The sequence below is a fragment of the Chenopodium album genome, chromosome 6 (genome assembly GCF_948465745.1).
Source record: "Chenopodium album chromosome 6, dcCheAlbu1.1, whole genome shotgun sequence".
Lineage (NCBI taxonomy): Eukaryota > Viridiplantae > Streptophyta > Magnoliopsida > Caryophyllales > Amaranthaceae > Chenopodium > Chenopodium album.
Genome location: NC_137839.1, coordinates 11,475,513 through 11,493,582, shown reverse-complemented (window position 1 = coordinate 11,493,582; position 18,070 = coordinate 11,475,513). Strand labels below are relative to the sequence as shown.

Below are 18,070 nucleotides of genomic sequence, written 5' to 3'. Positions count from 1 at the left end.
TCCCTTTCTTTGCTCCGTGATTATTCATCATTCATCAAAAATTCTCAACTTCTCTCTCTACACAAGATCAATTCTTCGAAGCTTAGACAAGCAACAATGGTGAGAAAGGCTGGAACTGGAAGGAAAGGAGGAAGGAAAGGAGGTTCCAAAGCAAGTTTGGCTAGTTCCCCCTCGTCAAAATCTCAAGAAACAATCAAGGATGTTCTTATGAACGTCTCTGAGCAGACTCCTTCACAAGCAACACCAGAAATCAACCCCTCTGAAACTGAACCCATCAAGGCCGTTCCCTTGAGACAAACTCCTTCAAAAGAGAATGTCTTGAAGGAAAAACCTGCTTCACCATCAAAGACTAAAACTTTAAACCCTTCTCCACAAAAATCCAAATCCAAAAAGGCCCCAAAAGAGAAATCCATCGAAACCCTCACTCAAATAACTGAAACCGTTTCTTCAAACCCCAAATCACCTTCTGAGGGGGAACCTGTTAAAAAGATAGCCAAGAAACTTGAAAAACAGTTAGAGGAAGTGGCTGATGAAGGATTGGATGAGGAGAAGGAGGACAAGAAGATGGAGGAGGATCTAGATGTAGTGGTGACCAAGGTGGTTGCTGGTACCACTACTGGCTCTGTAAGGAAAAGGCAGACTAGGGCTGCTTCAAAGGTCATTAAGGGCTCAGAAGAGAAGGAGACTACACCATCTGAGCCTAAGAGAGGAGAAAAAAGGAAAGCAACATCATCTGTTTCCCGTATCTCCAAGGCTGCTAAAGGTAAACAACCTGTTAACCCCAGTACTGGTGCAACTTCTTTAAGTTCTAGGACTGTGTTATCTGGTTGTGGTGTTGAGAATGAATATTTTGATATTCCTGCTTTGAGTCAAGTTAAGGAACTTCTTGAGTTCCAAGGATGGATATCTCTGTTTAATGATTTAAATGATGCTTTTGTTGGTCCTGTTCGTCAGTTCTTTGTTAATCTAAAGCAAAACATTGATATGTCTGTGGCATCAACTGTTTCTGGTAGTATTTTACATGTTTCTGAGTCTGTTTTATCTGAGTTGCTGGGTATACCTAGAGATGGTTTTGGTAGATATAGCAGTGATGGGTGGCCCCTAATGGGAGGAGTAACACCTGAGGAGGTTACTCAGTTTTTGTTTGGAAAGAAGGAAGAAGCTGGTTCCCCTAGTGACTTTAGGGAGGCAATTATGTTGGTTCTGCACTCCATGTGTTTGAAGGTCTTTCTGCCCAAGGGTCAAGGCAGAGGTACTGTTAGGATCATGGACATGGTCCTGATCTATCTGATCCTGAAAAAGGTTAAGGTTAATCTGCCTGCTCTAATGATGGAGCACATGTTGTACTGCCATGCTTCATCCCACAACTCCCTGCCTTATGGTTCTTTTATCTGCAAAATCATCAAGGAGCAGAATCCCAAGTTTTCTTTTTCTGGTGAGGTGGTGAGTCTTCAGTTGTTCTCCAAGAAAATACTCACTCAGAAGAAGATTGACTACTCTGGAAAGAGGCTGACTTTTGTAGGTCAAGAAAGTAGCCCAAGGGATGCAGGGAACCAGGAGGAAATCACTCCTGAGGATGTGGCAATGCTTCTTGCCAAGTTGGAAAGGCAGGATGAGAGGATCATAAAGTTGGCTGCCAGTCTAGTGCAGGCTGAAGAAGAAAGGAAGCTTGATAAGCTTATGAACAACAGGAAATTCCTCACTATTTGCAGGGTGATTGATCACCTGTTGCCCCCAGAGTCTGGGATGCAGTTTGACTCTACTCACTGTAGGATCATTGAGACGGATGATGAGGAATCCTCCAGTGAGAAGGGTCCTGATGCTGAAAAAGGAGAAGGTTCTGAAGAAGAGGAAAATGAATCTGATGAGGAAGAAGAAGAAGAGACAGAGGAAAAGGAGAAGAAGGAAGAAGAAAAGACAGCTGAGGAAGGTTCTGACTTCGAGGAGGAGATCAACCCAGAGGATGAAGAAGAGGATGAAGATGATGATGAATGATCACTTCAGTCTCCCCCTCCCCTTCCATTAACTGCCATAATATTTGCTGTTCCCCCACACTGCTAGACTGTTTTTCATGCAGTGTGGTTTCTATTATGTTTCTAACCTTCTGGTGTGTAATCCTGAACAGTTTTAAGCTTTTTCTGTTTCATGTGATTGAATAACCTGTTTGTGCTAACCTGCAGCATTGAGATTGATCAGTGGTTGAAACTACTGATTTTTGGCTTACTTGCGATATTTTGGTGTGCAATTCTATTTTTTGAATGCTTTTTAATGATGCCAAAAGGAGGAAAAGCAGGTTGAAGTTTCTGAAAAGGCCTTGTTAGACAATTAGATTGAGTCTTTTATTTCCTTGAGTCAGATAATCACAAAAACAAGTTAAAATAGAGAGAACAGTTAGATTAACTAACTGTTTCAGTGTCTTTTTCCAAAAATCCAAAAACAAGTTGTTTCTTTTAAATGAAGATGGCTATCCTGGTCAGTCATCAGTGTCATAAGTCTTTTACACAAGATATCCCCTGTGTAGAAAGTCTAGTAGAAAGTCTTGTCTTCTTAAGTGTAGATTAGAACTTTCTTTACTTTGCTGTTTCTCACTAACGTGCAGGTGCAGGAAACTTCAAAGTGTTTGTCATCATCAAAAAGGGGGAATTTGTTGAGTCACTTAAGGTTTTGAGTGATGACAAACAGCTGACTAGCTGGTTCTTGTTGGTTTTATATTATATCAACTGACATTTTGAACATGAACAGCTATCCCAAGTACTTGAGGCAATATGAAGTTCTTTTGAATCAAAGCATTCAAGAAATCTGTATCAGAATGTTCTATCAAGGAAGGCCGTCAAGACTTGAAGATTATGAAGTCTCTCAGATTAGGATAGTTGATCTTTGTAGTCTTTATAATGTTAAGTGTGCATGGATGTTTGTACGTGAGCTATCTGTATCCCTTACTTAGAATATTTAGTGTTGTAGAGATCAGGAAAAGTTGACCTGATCTCTAGGACACTAACAGGTTGGGAAACAGCTGCTTCGTAGCTTGTTTCATGAACCTGGACATTAGTTCAGTAAATATTTTCTGGAATATATATTTCCTATCCTTAGAGAATATTTACTAAACTAATTGATTCAGTTTATGCAGAGTTGGAGATGAATTATTTCGCATATAACTTAGAATATATTATTCTACCCATTTATGGAAAGTAGAATAATATCTTAGAATATCTCTTATTTACAAAATAAAAGATATTCTATTTACCTAAGTTATGATCTGAAAAGATCACGAAAGAATTCATCTCCCAACCTTATAAAAGCATAAACTCGATCAGAATTTCGAGTGAGCTTTTCTGAAAAACTTCTCTATCTTTGAAAGCTCGAAATACACTCTAAGGGAAATAGTTAGTTCATCTCTTACAAACTATTTATGCACACAGTAAGGATTGTTTTGTAATTATCTCTTGTAAGCTTTGAGTAGGAAGCATTTAGAGGGAAACAAAGGGTTTGTATTGAATCACTAAGAGGTTAGTGATTGGGGTAGCATTTACGAGTGTGAGTGCAAGTGCTTGTGAGTTCAAGTGCGAAGTGACACCTAGAGTTAGGTGTGGGGATCACGAGTGTGATCATTTGTAATTGCTTTTGTTTTTCAGAGTTGATTAATAAAAGTAATTAGGGTAGTGGAGGACGTAGGCTCAGAGTTGAGCTGAACCTCGTTAAATCTTTGTGTTGATTATTTATTGAATTTTCTGTTTCTGCTGCAGGACCAGTTCATCACCTGGTCCCCCTACATAAATAGAGAAGAAAATCCAATAATTCTTAACACTGCCCTGTACTCAATTCAACCCCCCCCTTCTTGAGTACCAGCTGCACTTTCACCTGTACCACTCAGTCACTACATCTTCATTGGTGCCACTTTTCCTGATCCAAACTCGATCTTCAATCAAGTACTGAATTGCAGTGGCACTTATAATGTCCTCCACCTTCGGAACAACATACAACATTCGAGCACATTCTCTTTGGAATTCCTAAAATTTTGCATCAGTGTAAATTTTTTGGAAAAATCTCTCCACGTTAAATACACTAACAAGACGCCTGATGTATTTGCGGTCCCTATCATCAGCATCTATCTCATCATCCACACGCTTTTTCAGTGCTTGAGAATATTTTTTTGGAAATTCATAGAGTTTAGTGTACCTATTAACAAATCCATCAAAGAACCTATTAATGCTCTCAACCCTCTACGTCGTTTTCATCCCAGCCCAAAAATACTCTTTCATATACGCAGGCACCCACATGTGCCTCTCTACAAACAACTCTTGGAGCCATTCATTTTCTTACAAATCATACAACTTCACTGCTTCACACCACCTTCTTTGGAATTCATCTATTGTGAAGCTGTCGTATATCACATTCTTCAAAGGATTCTTGAAATCGTTATACCTTGAAATAAGGTCAGAATGTTTTCTATTGCTCCACAGCTTATAATGCACATGTAATTAACTGAGGAAAAACAACTCAAAACCTAATCCAAATCAGTTAAACAGAATTTTATAAAGCAACACAACCTAATCCAAATCATCAAAATTCCATTTAGAATACAAGAGACATTTAACTCTTTAGCCTATCACAGAAATTACTTACTTGGCACACTTCCCAAGTTTCTCAGGAAATTTCCTCAGTATATTCCATATACACCATCGATGTCGGGTGTTAGGCATAACTACAGCTAGTGGCTTCCTCATTGCAGCTGCTTGATCAGTTAAAATAGCTGCGGGAGCTTTGTTGCCCATACAAGTCAACCATTGTCGATAAATCCAAGCAAAAGTGTCACAGTCTTCACGTGAAACAAGAGCACATCCTAACAACATAGAATGACCATGTTGATTCACTCCAACAAAGTTAATAAATGGGAGATTGTACTCATTTGTGATATAGGTCGCATCAAAACAGACAACATCTCGAAAATCTTCATACGCTATTATACTCCTAGCATCAACCCAAAGTACATCCTTCAACCGACCTTCTTCATCCAACCTATGAGCATGGAAGAATTTTGGATTTTCAATCTGCATGTAGTCAAAAAACGCCATCATCGCTTTTGCATCTCCACCCGCCATCTTCGACCGTTTATCCTTATAAACCTCATGTTGCATATCCTTAACATTAGGCAAATTTCCATTCTCCGTGCTCATACATCCACGAATTTGACTCATCGGTACTCCAACCTCATAATAATTAATCAATTTCCTACGAACTGACGGCGTCATCTTCTTCATATGATATTCTTTAACTAACTAACTTAGCCAGAACGGGGTCCAAGGTATGAGTATGCTCCAACTCCACCGTTATCAAAACCCAAAGCCCTTCACGATTAACACTGCCGTAAATCCTAGCTTGGCAATAACATTTTTTCGACTTCCTTCTGCCCCTAGCAAGCTCATCCTCCAAGATGTCACCATTCTCATTAGCAACACATCTGCCAATTTCCATTAACTTTGCCCTTTTCTTTGCGTCACGCTTTGCCCTCATATTTGGGGCACCCCAACATTTACACTTCCAGGTCATTCCCCTTCTCTTTTTCTTAATCGTGAATGCACTTTGAACCCTGCTAACTCCAAAGCCACATTGCTCTGCGTATGATTTATAATATTCCTCTATTTCCTGCCAGCCATTGAACACCATTCCAACTTTTGGAGGTTCAACAGAGGTCATCACAGACTTTTTAGAAACAGTTTCAGGGCTCTCTATGGTCTGAATTGGCCCAATTGGGGAAGAGATCTCCCCATTGGTGTAAGGGAAATGTTGTCCAGCTTGTCTGTATTAGGGCCTATTTCAATCAATGCCCCTAACTCATCCATCTCTGACCTTCTTCCTAAATTACTACTAACACCACAGGTCACTGTGAAGACACCAGTAGAAATCCACCCAACATCAGCCAAAACAGTAGAAATCCAAAAACAAGATTAGGTCATACACACATCAAGTCAATCAAAACCACTATATAATTAAACAAGTTCGCAATCAAAATTCAAAGGAAAATTTAGAAACCTTGCATTTATTTAATGTGATTCAAAACAAGACTAACAGAACACTGCCTAACTCCAACACACTATATAACAACAATGTGGCCAGATTATGAGGTAATTAAACAGATGTATAACAACATGAACACCAATTTCACCATATTACAGAAACAATTTCACCAATTTACATCGAAGAATACACAAATCAAGCAGTCAAAAAAGTACATAACATCGATTAAACCTACATTAACACCAATTTCACCAGATTAAAGCATCCTTTCGCCAATTTAAACACAAACCAATCTCAAAACAAGCAAATTGCAAGTAACTGAAATGAAACAATTAAAAGCTTAGTATAGTTTGACCTAACCTTCGAAGCAACCATTTACAGCAGCTGGTGATCCATGGCAATCTAAACCATGACAAAAGTGAGGAAAAATTGAGGAGATGCGGCAAGAGGGGGAGCAAAAATTGGGACGACAATGGAGAGAGAATGAAGAGGATGAGCAACAGTTGGGTAGGGGGGAACTTAACGCCGTTAGTTCACCTCAAACCCCAACATTTACAAAAAATAATAAAATAATAACAAATCCCACGTGGCAGGTGAGATATCCGAAAACCAAAAATCATCAAGAGTAACTGGGCAGTACTCCTTAAATACTCCCTGGAAAAAATTGTCTCGTCTTTCAAAATAATCACACCTTTTAATTATTCTTTTTTAATAATCCTAGTGTTAATGTTAATCTTTTTCAAATGTTTACAAGTGACCTGTAAACAATAGAGTAGATTTTTTTTTTTTAATTTAATTTACATATGTCAATACGTGATTGGTAAAAAAAAAATTATTAAAAGAAACCTACATAAAAAAAGGTAAAATCTAATTTAAAAAACACAAAAGTTTAAAATAAAGCGGGTTTACAATAATTTAATGAATGGCGGTGTTGAGCATGCGAAAGTTTTACAGAGTACTACAATTTCTATTTTTCTCTTTCCTCATGGGTTTCTATTTGATACTCCCTCCGTTTCATAATGTTAGTCCCATATGGAATCAATCACATAAAATAAGAAAACAAATATATTTAGAATCTAACATTAAAGTACAACAGATTTCATAATTAGTTTACCTTATTTAACTTTTTTTATTTTTCATTAGGAAAACACAAGTCATAATTGCATAATATAAGGTAAAAATTTCCCTGCTTAGAGTCATGTCATCAATCAACAATCAATTAAAGTAAAAAAAAAAATCAAGTCATAAATGAAATATATTCAATATGGGTAGAACTTTTTGAAACGCCCAAGATAGTATATGGGACTAACATTATGAAACGGAGGGAGAATTTTTTTATGCTCTTCTTCTCTCTCCTCTGCACTTCTTCTTTTCTCTTTCTCTCTCCTTTGTTCTTCAATTTCCTTCTTCTTTTCGATTTTATCTTGATTTTGTAACATAATTTTCCTGTTTTGATCAACAATGATTCATCTTTCTATAGCCAATTTCGAGGTATGTATGTTCATCTAATTTTTCTCCCACTACGGAAGCCGCCGCCACCACCATTGCCACGAGCTTGAGACTCGTTAACAGAAAAATTGAATAGAAATTGATAGTTCATCTTTCACAACAGATCAAGTAACAATAGTAGCAATAATAACATTTCAAAGTAATAGAAATTTCGAATCAAAGTAACCGAATATGGGTTACTTTTGAAAAAAACCAAAAAAAACTAGTGAGATTTTTGATACTACGTTTTGCAATTTGCATATGTAAGTGAATTACTTCTGTGATAAAAAGGGTCACTTTTGTGAAAAAAAAGAGGCACTTTAAAGGTCACTTTTGTAAAAAAAAAAAAAAAAAAGGGTCACTTTCATGAAAAAAGGGTCGCTTTTCGCAAAATATTCGATGTACAATAAAACTAGTGTAAACCGAGGGCATGCAAAAGGTTTTGTTTAAAAAAACCACCACCACCTAAGCCACACCACTTTATCCACTACCATCCCCACCCAAGATCCAAAACCACCGCCACCTAGATACCGACAGTGCCGATCAGGACCCCACCCAACGCAACCACAAAACCCCTTTCGAAGCCCCACTAACCCTAAGACCATTCAAAACCCCACCTAACCAGATTCCAGGAAAACGGGGTGGGAAGGTTGGCGCAGCCGAAAATCGTGGGGAAGGGGGAGGTTGGCGCAGCAGGCTGGTTGTTTTTTTTAAAGAAATTAATTAATGATATTTTTCTTTAAAAATAATTTTAATTTTATTTGGACTAATCAGGTGCCGACATGTGTTAGGTAACTTGCTATAACAAGTTAGTTGATCGATTGGGACCATTTGAAGCGGATTGACATTGCTCAGATTATTAAAAGATAGCAAAGGTCGGATTGACCTTAGCAATTTTTCCTAATTTTTAAAAGCCAGTAACAAATTTACCCAAATTTCTCAAGGTACACTATACTATTTAATTGTTTTTTATCCATAATTGATTGAGTGTTGTTTGCTTGTTAATGTGAAATAAATAATTGATTGAGTGTTGTTTGCTAGTTAATGTGAAATAATTAAGCTCTTTGAGTGTTGTTTGCTTGTCAATGTGAAATAATCTAGGACAGAGAGATTAATTTGGAATGTTTGGCAAAAATCTAATTCAAAGAGCTTATCCCACTAATATCTCAATGTGAAATTACATTGTATAGCCCATTGAATCCAATACCTTATTTCAACAACCTACCCCCACATAGGGGTGTCAATTCGGGTAAACATTTTGGGTTTGGGTTGGGTTTATCAGTTTCGAGTTATAACGGATCGTTTTATAACGAATTGAAATGATTAGCGGGTCGGTTTTGGACGTTTTTGAAAATCATCGAGTGGTTTCGGTTTGGTTTTTTTTTTTATTGTAGTTTCTATTTTGGGTCGGGTTGTAGTTGGTTCGGGTCATAATCAATTTGGGTTGAAGCGGGTCAGTTTGAAAACGAGTTTAGCCAGTTTAGAGTAGGTTTTGGTTCAAAACAGTTCGGGTTGTAGTCGGTTCAGGTCATAATTAGTTTGGGTTAAACTGAATCGGTTTGAAAATGGATTTCGATTCAAAACAAATCGGGTGAAATCGATCGGGGGTCCGGTCATTATCGATTTAGGTCATAATTGGTTTGGATTGAATTTGGTCGATTTGAAAACAAATTTACCCAATTTGAAGCAGGTTTCAGTCCTAATCATATTGGGTTAAAATCGAGTCGGATCATTATCGAGTCGAGTTAGCCCGATAATGGGTAGAAACGGGTCATGTTATAATCAAGTTAAATCATAAATAAGTTGGGTTTATCGAGTAGTGGGTTGAAACAGATAGAATCATAAACATATTGGGTTACGGGTTGTAAACGACTCGATCATAAACGGTTTAGTCTCAACGACGGGTTACGGGTTATGAACAATTCAGCTTCAACGGGTTATGGGTTGGAAACGATTCGGTCATAACGAGTTATGGATTATTGTTGACCCTTATGAGGTTTTGATGATGATGTTAAGAATTGAGCAAACTTCCTTTTAATAAGGATTTTCTAGTGTTGTGATGTTTGCAGGTTCAGTAAGCGATGGGAGCTGAAGTAGGAAATGAGACAAAGGAACTTTAGAAGATCCATGAGGACAAGTAAAAGACAGAAGAAGAGTTCCAGCAATGGAACTTCCCGAAGTTTCTTAGCAGGAACTTCAAAACGGGTTGTAACGACTTGGTTCTGGTGTAATGCCGGGGCAAGCCTCAACAACCAAGGATCAGTGCAAAGATCGAGATATCAACCAAAAAAGATGGACTTCATAACTTATAGTTGTATAAAAGATAAGTTTGTTTTGTAGGTTGATGTAAACATGTTAATGGTTGTTATGCATGGAATTTATTAGAAATCAGATAAGGCTTGGCAAACTAATCAATTCGTATAAGATAATTATAAGTTTGGTTTTATGAAAAAGTATTTATTTGATTTTATCCTTAAAATCTGATTTAACTCGGTTTTATCTTTTTCATAAAATTCTATCTTTTAATTAAAACGAATTTGATAAGATTTGGTTTTCAAATAAAACAAAATTAAATCTGGTTTGGTTTCGGTTTTTAAAGAGATAAAATTAGATTTTTGTTTAACTTATCTTATTTACGAAAAACTTACTTTGTGAGCTGAGGAATCTCTATAAATATAGAAGTAATTCAGCAAAGCAAAATGAGAGTTTTAAGCGTGAAAACCACTTAGTGCTTAAGAGTAAGTTTGCCAAAAGTTAAAGCTTTATCATTTTGATTTCGGGTTTCATGTGTAGCTTTCCATTTATGTGTTAGAGTGTGTCTTTGTGTTGTAATTGGATTTGGGGTGAGATTGTGGATTCTCTTAAATTCACGTTTGTGTATGAGTTTGAATTCTCTAAAAGTCGAGTGGTAGCTGTGAGTGCACAGTGAGTGAAAGGAACCTGAGAGGTGTCTTGGGTCACCTAGGAAGTGTCCTGGGTAGAGGAAGAAAAGGGTCCTAGGAGGTGTCTTAGGTCTGGTAGGAGGTGTCCTATCATATAGTCAAGTGTTCGTGGTGGAACTTGCAAAGCAAAGGTCTGTGTAATAGGTTGTACTAGGAGAGTTGCCTATTATAGTGGAATTTGTTTATAAGTCCCAATAGGGCCGAGGTTTTACTTCCAGTTAGGCACTGGATGGTTTCCTCGTAAAACTTGATGTGTGCTTTAAGTTCCTTTACGTTTTAATTGTTTATTTCCGCTTAAGTTCCGCTATTGGAACCTACTACTATTCACCCACCCTCTCGTAGTAGTTCATCTAAACTAACAATTATAAATGGTTCGGTCACAACAGGTTACAGGTTGGACCGATTTAGGTTTGTTGGATTTTTACTGGGTTCACGCGTTTTCAGTTTAAAATGGGTTGGGTTACTATCGGGTTCAGTCCTAATCATTTCGGGTTGTTTTCAGTTTTGGGTAGTCACGGTTTGGCTTGATAACGGGTCGGGTTAGTAATGGTTCGCACAAATTTGGTTCAATTCGGTTTCGGGTTAGAAAAAATTTGATTTGGTCGGTTTTTGATTTTCAAAAAAGGGTTTTTAATGGTTCATTTCCTTTTCGGATCGGTTCGAAAGAGTCGGGTTTAACGATTCGGGTCAAAAACTGAATCGTTAAAAACCCACAATTAGCTTATTGGCTATTGAATGCTTAAACAACTTTAACCAATCAACTGTTTACCAAACAGTTTTATACAATTAGCTAATACAATCAGCTATTAAAAACTATTTAATACTTAATACAAATGAGACTATTTTATATTAGGAAATTTTGCAAAAAACCACCTTCTAATTTTTTTTTGCTTATAACCACCTTTTAAACGACCACCAGTTCAATGTAAAACAATTGATAAATTTGGCTAAAAAGGTGGTAATTTGTAACATTTTGTTTTTAAATTGGTGGTCTTTTGCAACATTTTTTTAAAAGGTGGTTATATGAAAAAAAAAATAATAATTTAAAAGGTGATTTTTTGCAAAATTTCCTTTATATTACAACTGTTTTTTTCCCTAAAACTTTGTACCTATTGTTTCGATTTTTATAAAACAAAAGGAGTACGATTATTACGAAATGGAGAATAGTCCATAACATTTTATTTACTCCGTATATAAAGTGAACAAAATGTGTAAAATGAATCCTCATGTGCATAGCTCTAAAACCCGTATTCCGAAAAGCACATTACAACTCCTCCCTGAGAGCTTTGGTTAGGCGGCGGAAGCGGCGGCAGTAGAACAAGCGAAGGTTGAAAAAACTCATAAAATGTCGAGGACGTTGTTACAGCCGATAGGCCAGAAGCGCCTCACAAACGTTGCCGTAGTTCGATTGAAGAAGCATGGCAACCGCTTTGAAATTGCTTGCTACAAGAACAAAGTCCTCTCTTGGCGTTCTGGCGTGTAATCTTCTCTCTCTTTCTATCTGAAATGAATTATTGATTGTATTTCCAATTCAATATTGGGTCAAATTTGATTAGGGTTCTTTCTTACTTGTATGAATTAATTGCTTTGATTTGTTCAGAGTTTTGTAGTATATAATTGATTTTCTTTCTGGGTTTTACCAAGAATTTACCCAGCTTACTTGTATTAATGTTCTACTAATTTAAATTACAAAATGATGTTATTTTCATAATAGCATTATTGGTATATCTTGGGTCATATCTGATTAGGGTTCTTTCTTACTTGTATGAATTAATTGCTTTGATTTGATGAGAGTTTTCTAGCATATAATTGATTTTCATTTTGGGTTTTACCTCTAAATATTTGCCCATCTTACTTGTATTAATGTTCTACTAGTTTAAAATTACAAATGATGTTAATTTTATAGTATAAAACGAGACTTATCCAAAAATATTTTTCATGATAACATTTTGGGTCATATCTGATTAGGGTTCTTTCTTACTTGTATGAATGAATTACTTTGATTTGATGAGAGTTTTGTAGCATTTAAGTAATTTCCTTTTTGGGTTTTACCGCCAAGAATTTACCCATCTTACTTGTATTAATGTTCTACTAATTAAAATTACAAAATGATGTTATTTTGATAGTATAAAACTAGACTAATCCAAAAACATTTTACATAATATCAAATTTTGTATATCTTGTTATTAGAATTCTATCATATGGCCTGCACTATCATGTGGTACGGAATTGAGGTTCTTTTTAAGATTTATGTGGCGGAGATGTGTATGCTATGGTGGATGCGTGGCCACACAAGGAAGTTTTGGTTGAGAAATGAGTTAATTAGGAAAAAAGTAGGGTTTAAACACTTTGTGTATTTTTGATTTGCTGAAATTTGATGTGATATTAGGTTTAGCAATTGCTCCACAAATGTGAATTCTTTTTCATCATTTATGTCGTTGAGTTTGTTAAAATTTTTGAAACAGAGAGAAAGATATAGATGAAGTATTGCAATCCCAAATTGTGTATTCTAATGTTTCAAAAGGAGTCCTAGCCAAGTCAAAGGATTTGATTGCTGCTTTCGGGACAGATGATCAGTCAAAGATATGTTTGGAGGTGCACAGATTTTCTTTGCCTTTTAATTTTGAAACTCTAATGTTGTAGGGATGCAATAGCTTGGTCTTCTGATACAAGTTTTTTTTGGTTAGATTTTGGACAAAGGAGAGCTTCAAGTTGCAGGGAAAGAGAGGGAGGCCCAGTTATCGAGTCAATTTCGGGATATTGCAACTATTGTCATGCAGAAGACTATTAATCCCGAGACCAAGCATCCTTATACAATTAGTATGATTGAACGTTTGATGCATGAAATTCACTATGCTGTTGATCCCCATAGCAGTTCAAAGAAGCAGGTTAGCAGTCCTTCAGTTCATTGGCTTAAATTTCCTTTCCCTGATTTGCTAGCATCTCAATCTTTTGTTTTCACAATCTTCATATCTTGCTTTGTTGTTGGAGTCATTAGTATAGTTCTGCATCTTTGTTAAGCTAATGCCTTTGATTATTGAATTGCAACTTTATCTCAGTCCTAAAATAACCCACACTTTTTCTTATATAATGGAGTTCCTTAATTTATTATGAACATAATGTAGGCACTAGAGGTTATCCGTCAGCTTCAGCAGAAATTTCCCATTAAAAGATCTCCAATGCGGCTCCGAATCACTGTTTCTCCTGAGAGCTTTCCCTCTATCAAGGAGAAGCTAGAAACAGGGCATGGGGATATTGTGTCAAAGGAGGAATCTGGAAATCAACTTTCAGTTGTAAGTTTGTTCATTACATCAGTGCTTCTCATCCTAATTTTGCAGCCCTGATATTGTTTGTTTATATCTTTTTTTACTTGACTGTTATGTTTGCAGCTCTAAACTTTCCCTTTTTATCCATTCCTGCAAGTTTATTGGAGTTGAGCCTATTTCTTGGATAATACTTTTTTGGGTGTGTTATTTGAATGATTTGGGACTTGGATCATCTTTGAATATAATGTGCCTAATAATTGTAACAATTAGGGGACATTTGGTATATGCTACCCAAAAATTGGTTAAGCTATCTTGATTGTGAAACCTCATAAGCCCCAATATCAAGTTCTTTTTCCTCAATTCCTAAAATATTTTGCCTAAGCTCCTCCTCTTATGAATAAAATTCCAAACCTCCTCCTAAAGTTGCTAGCTTGTACAAACCCCCATTTTCAATATATTTAATCAAAGGTTCAACATTGCTCTCTTTAATTTTTTGTCCTCTTTGTGTGAGTAAATTATAAAAAGCATAAAATCAATACACAATGTCTTAACTATATCCACACATTTTTTTAATCTCTCTTGCTCTATCCACCTTTTTTTTTCTCTCTCAAATTGTATGCAAATAATAACCGTACAGAGAAATTAAATTTTATATTATGCAAATGTACAATGAAAGTAATTCTACATGTTACTTGATAACATCCAATAAAATTAAAAGTATAAGTGGTCAAAGTTAATATGCAAATGATAACCATCCTTTTTTTTTTGAAAAAAATTTAATTTTTATGTTAATAATAACCGTAAAAAGTAATAAAATTTTATATTATGAAAATATACAATGAAACTAATTCAACATGTTACTTGTTAACATTTGCTTCCAATAAATTAAAAAATAAAAGTGGTCAAAGTTAATATGTAAATAGTGAAGAAGTTAGTGTTGCAATATTTTTTGTAAATGGAAGTATTTATATATTGATCTAAATTGTTTATATAGTGTAATGCTATACAAATATTCCATGAAAAAAATTGAGAAGGGTGCTCATCCCTGTGCAGTCTGCTGTTACACTTGATCATATTATAGTTGAATTTACTCCGAGAAGCCTTTTCCACCTGCCAGCTTATCTGTTTTTTGAATTTAAGTAAACTATATACGCAAACATTTCCATGGTATTTCAAATGTTTATCTCTGAATTGCTCTGTTGTTATGCTTTGTGTGAGTTGATCTGCCTTAAATGTATGTTCATCTAGAGAATCAATTCTTTAAGGCATAAATGATTCAATATCCTAATGAATTAAGCTCTGGATACCGTACGACAAAATCATTAACAATCGACGTGGATCCCTTTATTGCTAAAGTGTGTGAAGGTTTGGATGTACTCTACTACACATTATATCTGTTGGGAACTAGTAAAGGGAATTTTTCTGAAAGACCATCTGGGGGTACTTATATGCCCACAAACCCAAACTCTCAGCAGTGTTACACACTTACACTGCTTCAATGTTTACGTATTTCTGATCCTATAATTAGTGCTGTCTGCTGAAAGATCTTGTATCTGGCAAATTGTCTTTCCCTACCACTAGCGTGGAAAGCTGGCCTAATATTTAATGTTCTGGTACAAACCCTTGGTCAAGTAATCTTGGGCATAATGTTAAGGTATTGTGCATTTGTTTCACAGCTCTTGAGCTCCTTTAATTCATGGCTTAGACTTTTGAGGTAATCAACTTATTTTCCTTCATAGACTGGCGCAAGTGGCGCTGATTCGTATCGATCCAGTAGGGAAGTTTATCAATTTACCACTTTAATCTATACATTGGCTAGGACATGTTCAGTATGTGGAGCGGATTTCTGGGAATTAGTTACACATCTCTAGTGAAAGGATAGAAGACAGACTAGCCAGCTTGAAAAGTATTAGTTCAATTTGGTGTTGTCTAGCATGAATGACCCCTTTCACGTGGGAATAGAGAGAGCAAGTCGTGTCTTGGAAGCTGTAAAGGATGCTAAATTGTTATTGATTTATAAACGGGTGGGATCAATCTTGCTTTTGGGTTAGGCAAGGACAAATAGAAGTCTTCAGTAGCTTGAGCTAGATGCAACTATACTGGAGTGGAGCCCTACTTGCTATCAAATCTGTGTTCCTGTAGTTTTGGCTTTGGCTTCATGATATGAGTTTAGCCAATATACTAGAATTTCTGGAAATATTTAGTCAGACTAGCCTTTCATGATCCCACTCAAATGTTAGTGTTGTTTACATTGAGGCCTTAGTTATTTTGCTCTTTGGCCCATTGGTCAATCATCCCTGCATTGACACATACTACAACCTTTAGGTGTTCAACTTATAATGATTGTTGTTATCATGTTATGTTTTCATTGACATTAATTTTTGCCCTTGCCCAGTATAGAATAGCCTTTTCCAATACCTCTATTGTTTGAATAATATGTATTAGAGGGATAGGATATTTATGAGTACATGAAAATGGACTTGAGGAGATTGTTGTCAGGCTGTAATGAATGCTAATATAATAATGTGAGGGCTGCTGATTTCCTGAATTCCTGCTCATACAGGAATTATAAGCTTAAAATTTTTACAATGTTACTCATGTGTTCTAATTTACGAGTGCAGGTCTGTGAACTGGATCCAGGTATATTCCGAGAATTTGATAGCTTTGTGAGGAATCTACAAGGAAGGCTAGAAATTCTTGCCGTCTCTGTTCATTCAGAGGGAGATACTGGTGTTGATGCTTTTGATGAATTCAATGAAGACATTCCACCAAGCCTGCCCAAGGAACCAGCTGAACCTTCTGTTCATCAGCTAAGTGAGAGGTTACAAAAGCAGTCGGTTTCAAGTAGTACTAAAACTTCTGAGCCGGAAGTGAAGCAAACCAAATGCAGCACATGCAACGCTTTTGTAGGTGATGCAAAACAATACAGAGAGCACTTCAAGAGTGAATGGCATAGACATAACCTTAAGCGCAAGACTAGAAACCTTCCTCCCCTTAGTGCTGACGAATGTTTGGCTGATGTGGAATTTGGCGACTCAAAGGAAGATCTAAAGGAATACTCTTTTTAATAATTTTGAATCTCATTTTGCTATTCTGTGCGTACTGTACTGATGCTGCTATAGTGGAACTGATTACGAGAAGATGTGCTTATGTACAAATTTGGACATCATACGATTTGTGTAACAATTTAAAAGAGTGAATGTGAATCTGAGCAGTATGTTTCTTTAGTAATCCCTTCAGGCTTATTAAATTCTCGAATATATTTGGAGACTTTAACCTTTTTACTGCCAAGTTTGCCTTAATTTTTGTGATACTTTTGTTGATGGTAAACACTATAATGCACTAGGTGTACATTAACCTAATGTACATCATGCTTGAGTTTATGAAATGTGATACATATATTCAGAAAGACAGCCTACACCGGTACAACCACTGCTGTTGGCTTTCATCTCCCCTAAAAATCTCAGTATATTCATGTTGGGTGGCTTTGCCATTTCTCTTTAATCTTCACTTTCTTCCTCCTACAATGGCGGATAACAACCATGTTGGAAACCAAGAATCGGTTAATATGGAGGAAAGTAAAAACCGAAGAATCATCACCGTTGCAACTTAATTTTGGAGCTTGTGCTGTTGTGCAGGTAGAAAATGGATCAAGATAAAATTCAACAATAGTGGGTGACCTTGGTTTGGGTTTTGGTAAAATGCCTGAACTTTGAAATTGGGTGGTGATGAAAATGGGAGGACCCAAGATCCCATTGTTGAAGATCGTAACAAGTCCATTGACTATAAGGGGTACAAAAATATGAGTAGAGAAGATAATGGTAATGGTTCGAGTTAGGCCGTTGAGAATTTGGGGAACAGGCAATGTACGATTTCATAGCGTTGGAATGCAGGAATGAGGAGACGACATTCAGGTACTATCTTCGTCTTTTTTTTGTTCTACGTATTCTGTTTTATTCTTAGGCATACGCCCTTTATCATTAAACATTTCTACGCTTTCTTGCTTAAATTTTGCGTTAAGTGACTGAGACTTTTGAGAGAGAAAAGTTTGGGATTATCAAATTTGTCTCTATGATTTATGTTCAGTTGCATAAATGAGAGCATTAAACTCAATATTTGCATTTGCTTGTTTTATTCATTTGCTAAGACATTTAAGCAATAAACAATGAAATCGAAGTATCAAACAACTTAAAACAATAATGTGTAGCTAAAATGTGAAGTCAAGGCTGTTGATTCATGATCCTGTTGATCTATGTAGGTTTTTAGATAAGAGCAGATTAAAGCATTTTTGATAAGCTTTGTGGTATTGCACGTTTTGTTTATCATGATGATTACCTTGGACTTGCTCACTTGGTATTT

At 36.2% G+C, this 18,070-nt stretch overlaps 1 protein-coding gene across 1 annotated transcript; it reads left to right on the top strand.

Moving 5' to 3' along the window:
- Positions 1-11,680: 11,680 nt before the first annotated feature.
- LOC145635858 (uncharacterized) lies at positions 11,681-16,942 on the top strand. Its single transcript, XM_081687228.1, has 5 exons — positions 11,681-11,924; positions 12,911-13,040; positions 13,133-13,333; positions 13,571-13,738; positions 16,333-16,942. Exons 1-5 carry the CDS (start codon positions 11,791-11,793, stop codon positions 16,777-16,779), a joined length of 1,080 nt encoding a protein of 359 aa, XP_081543354.1. The 5' UTR covers positions 11,681-11,790; the 3' UTR covers positions 16,780-16,942.
- The last annotated feature ends 1,128 nt before the right edge of the window (positions 16,943-18,070 follow it).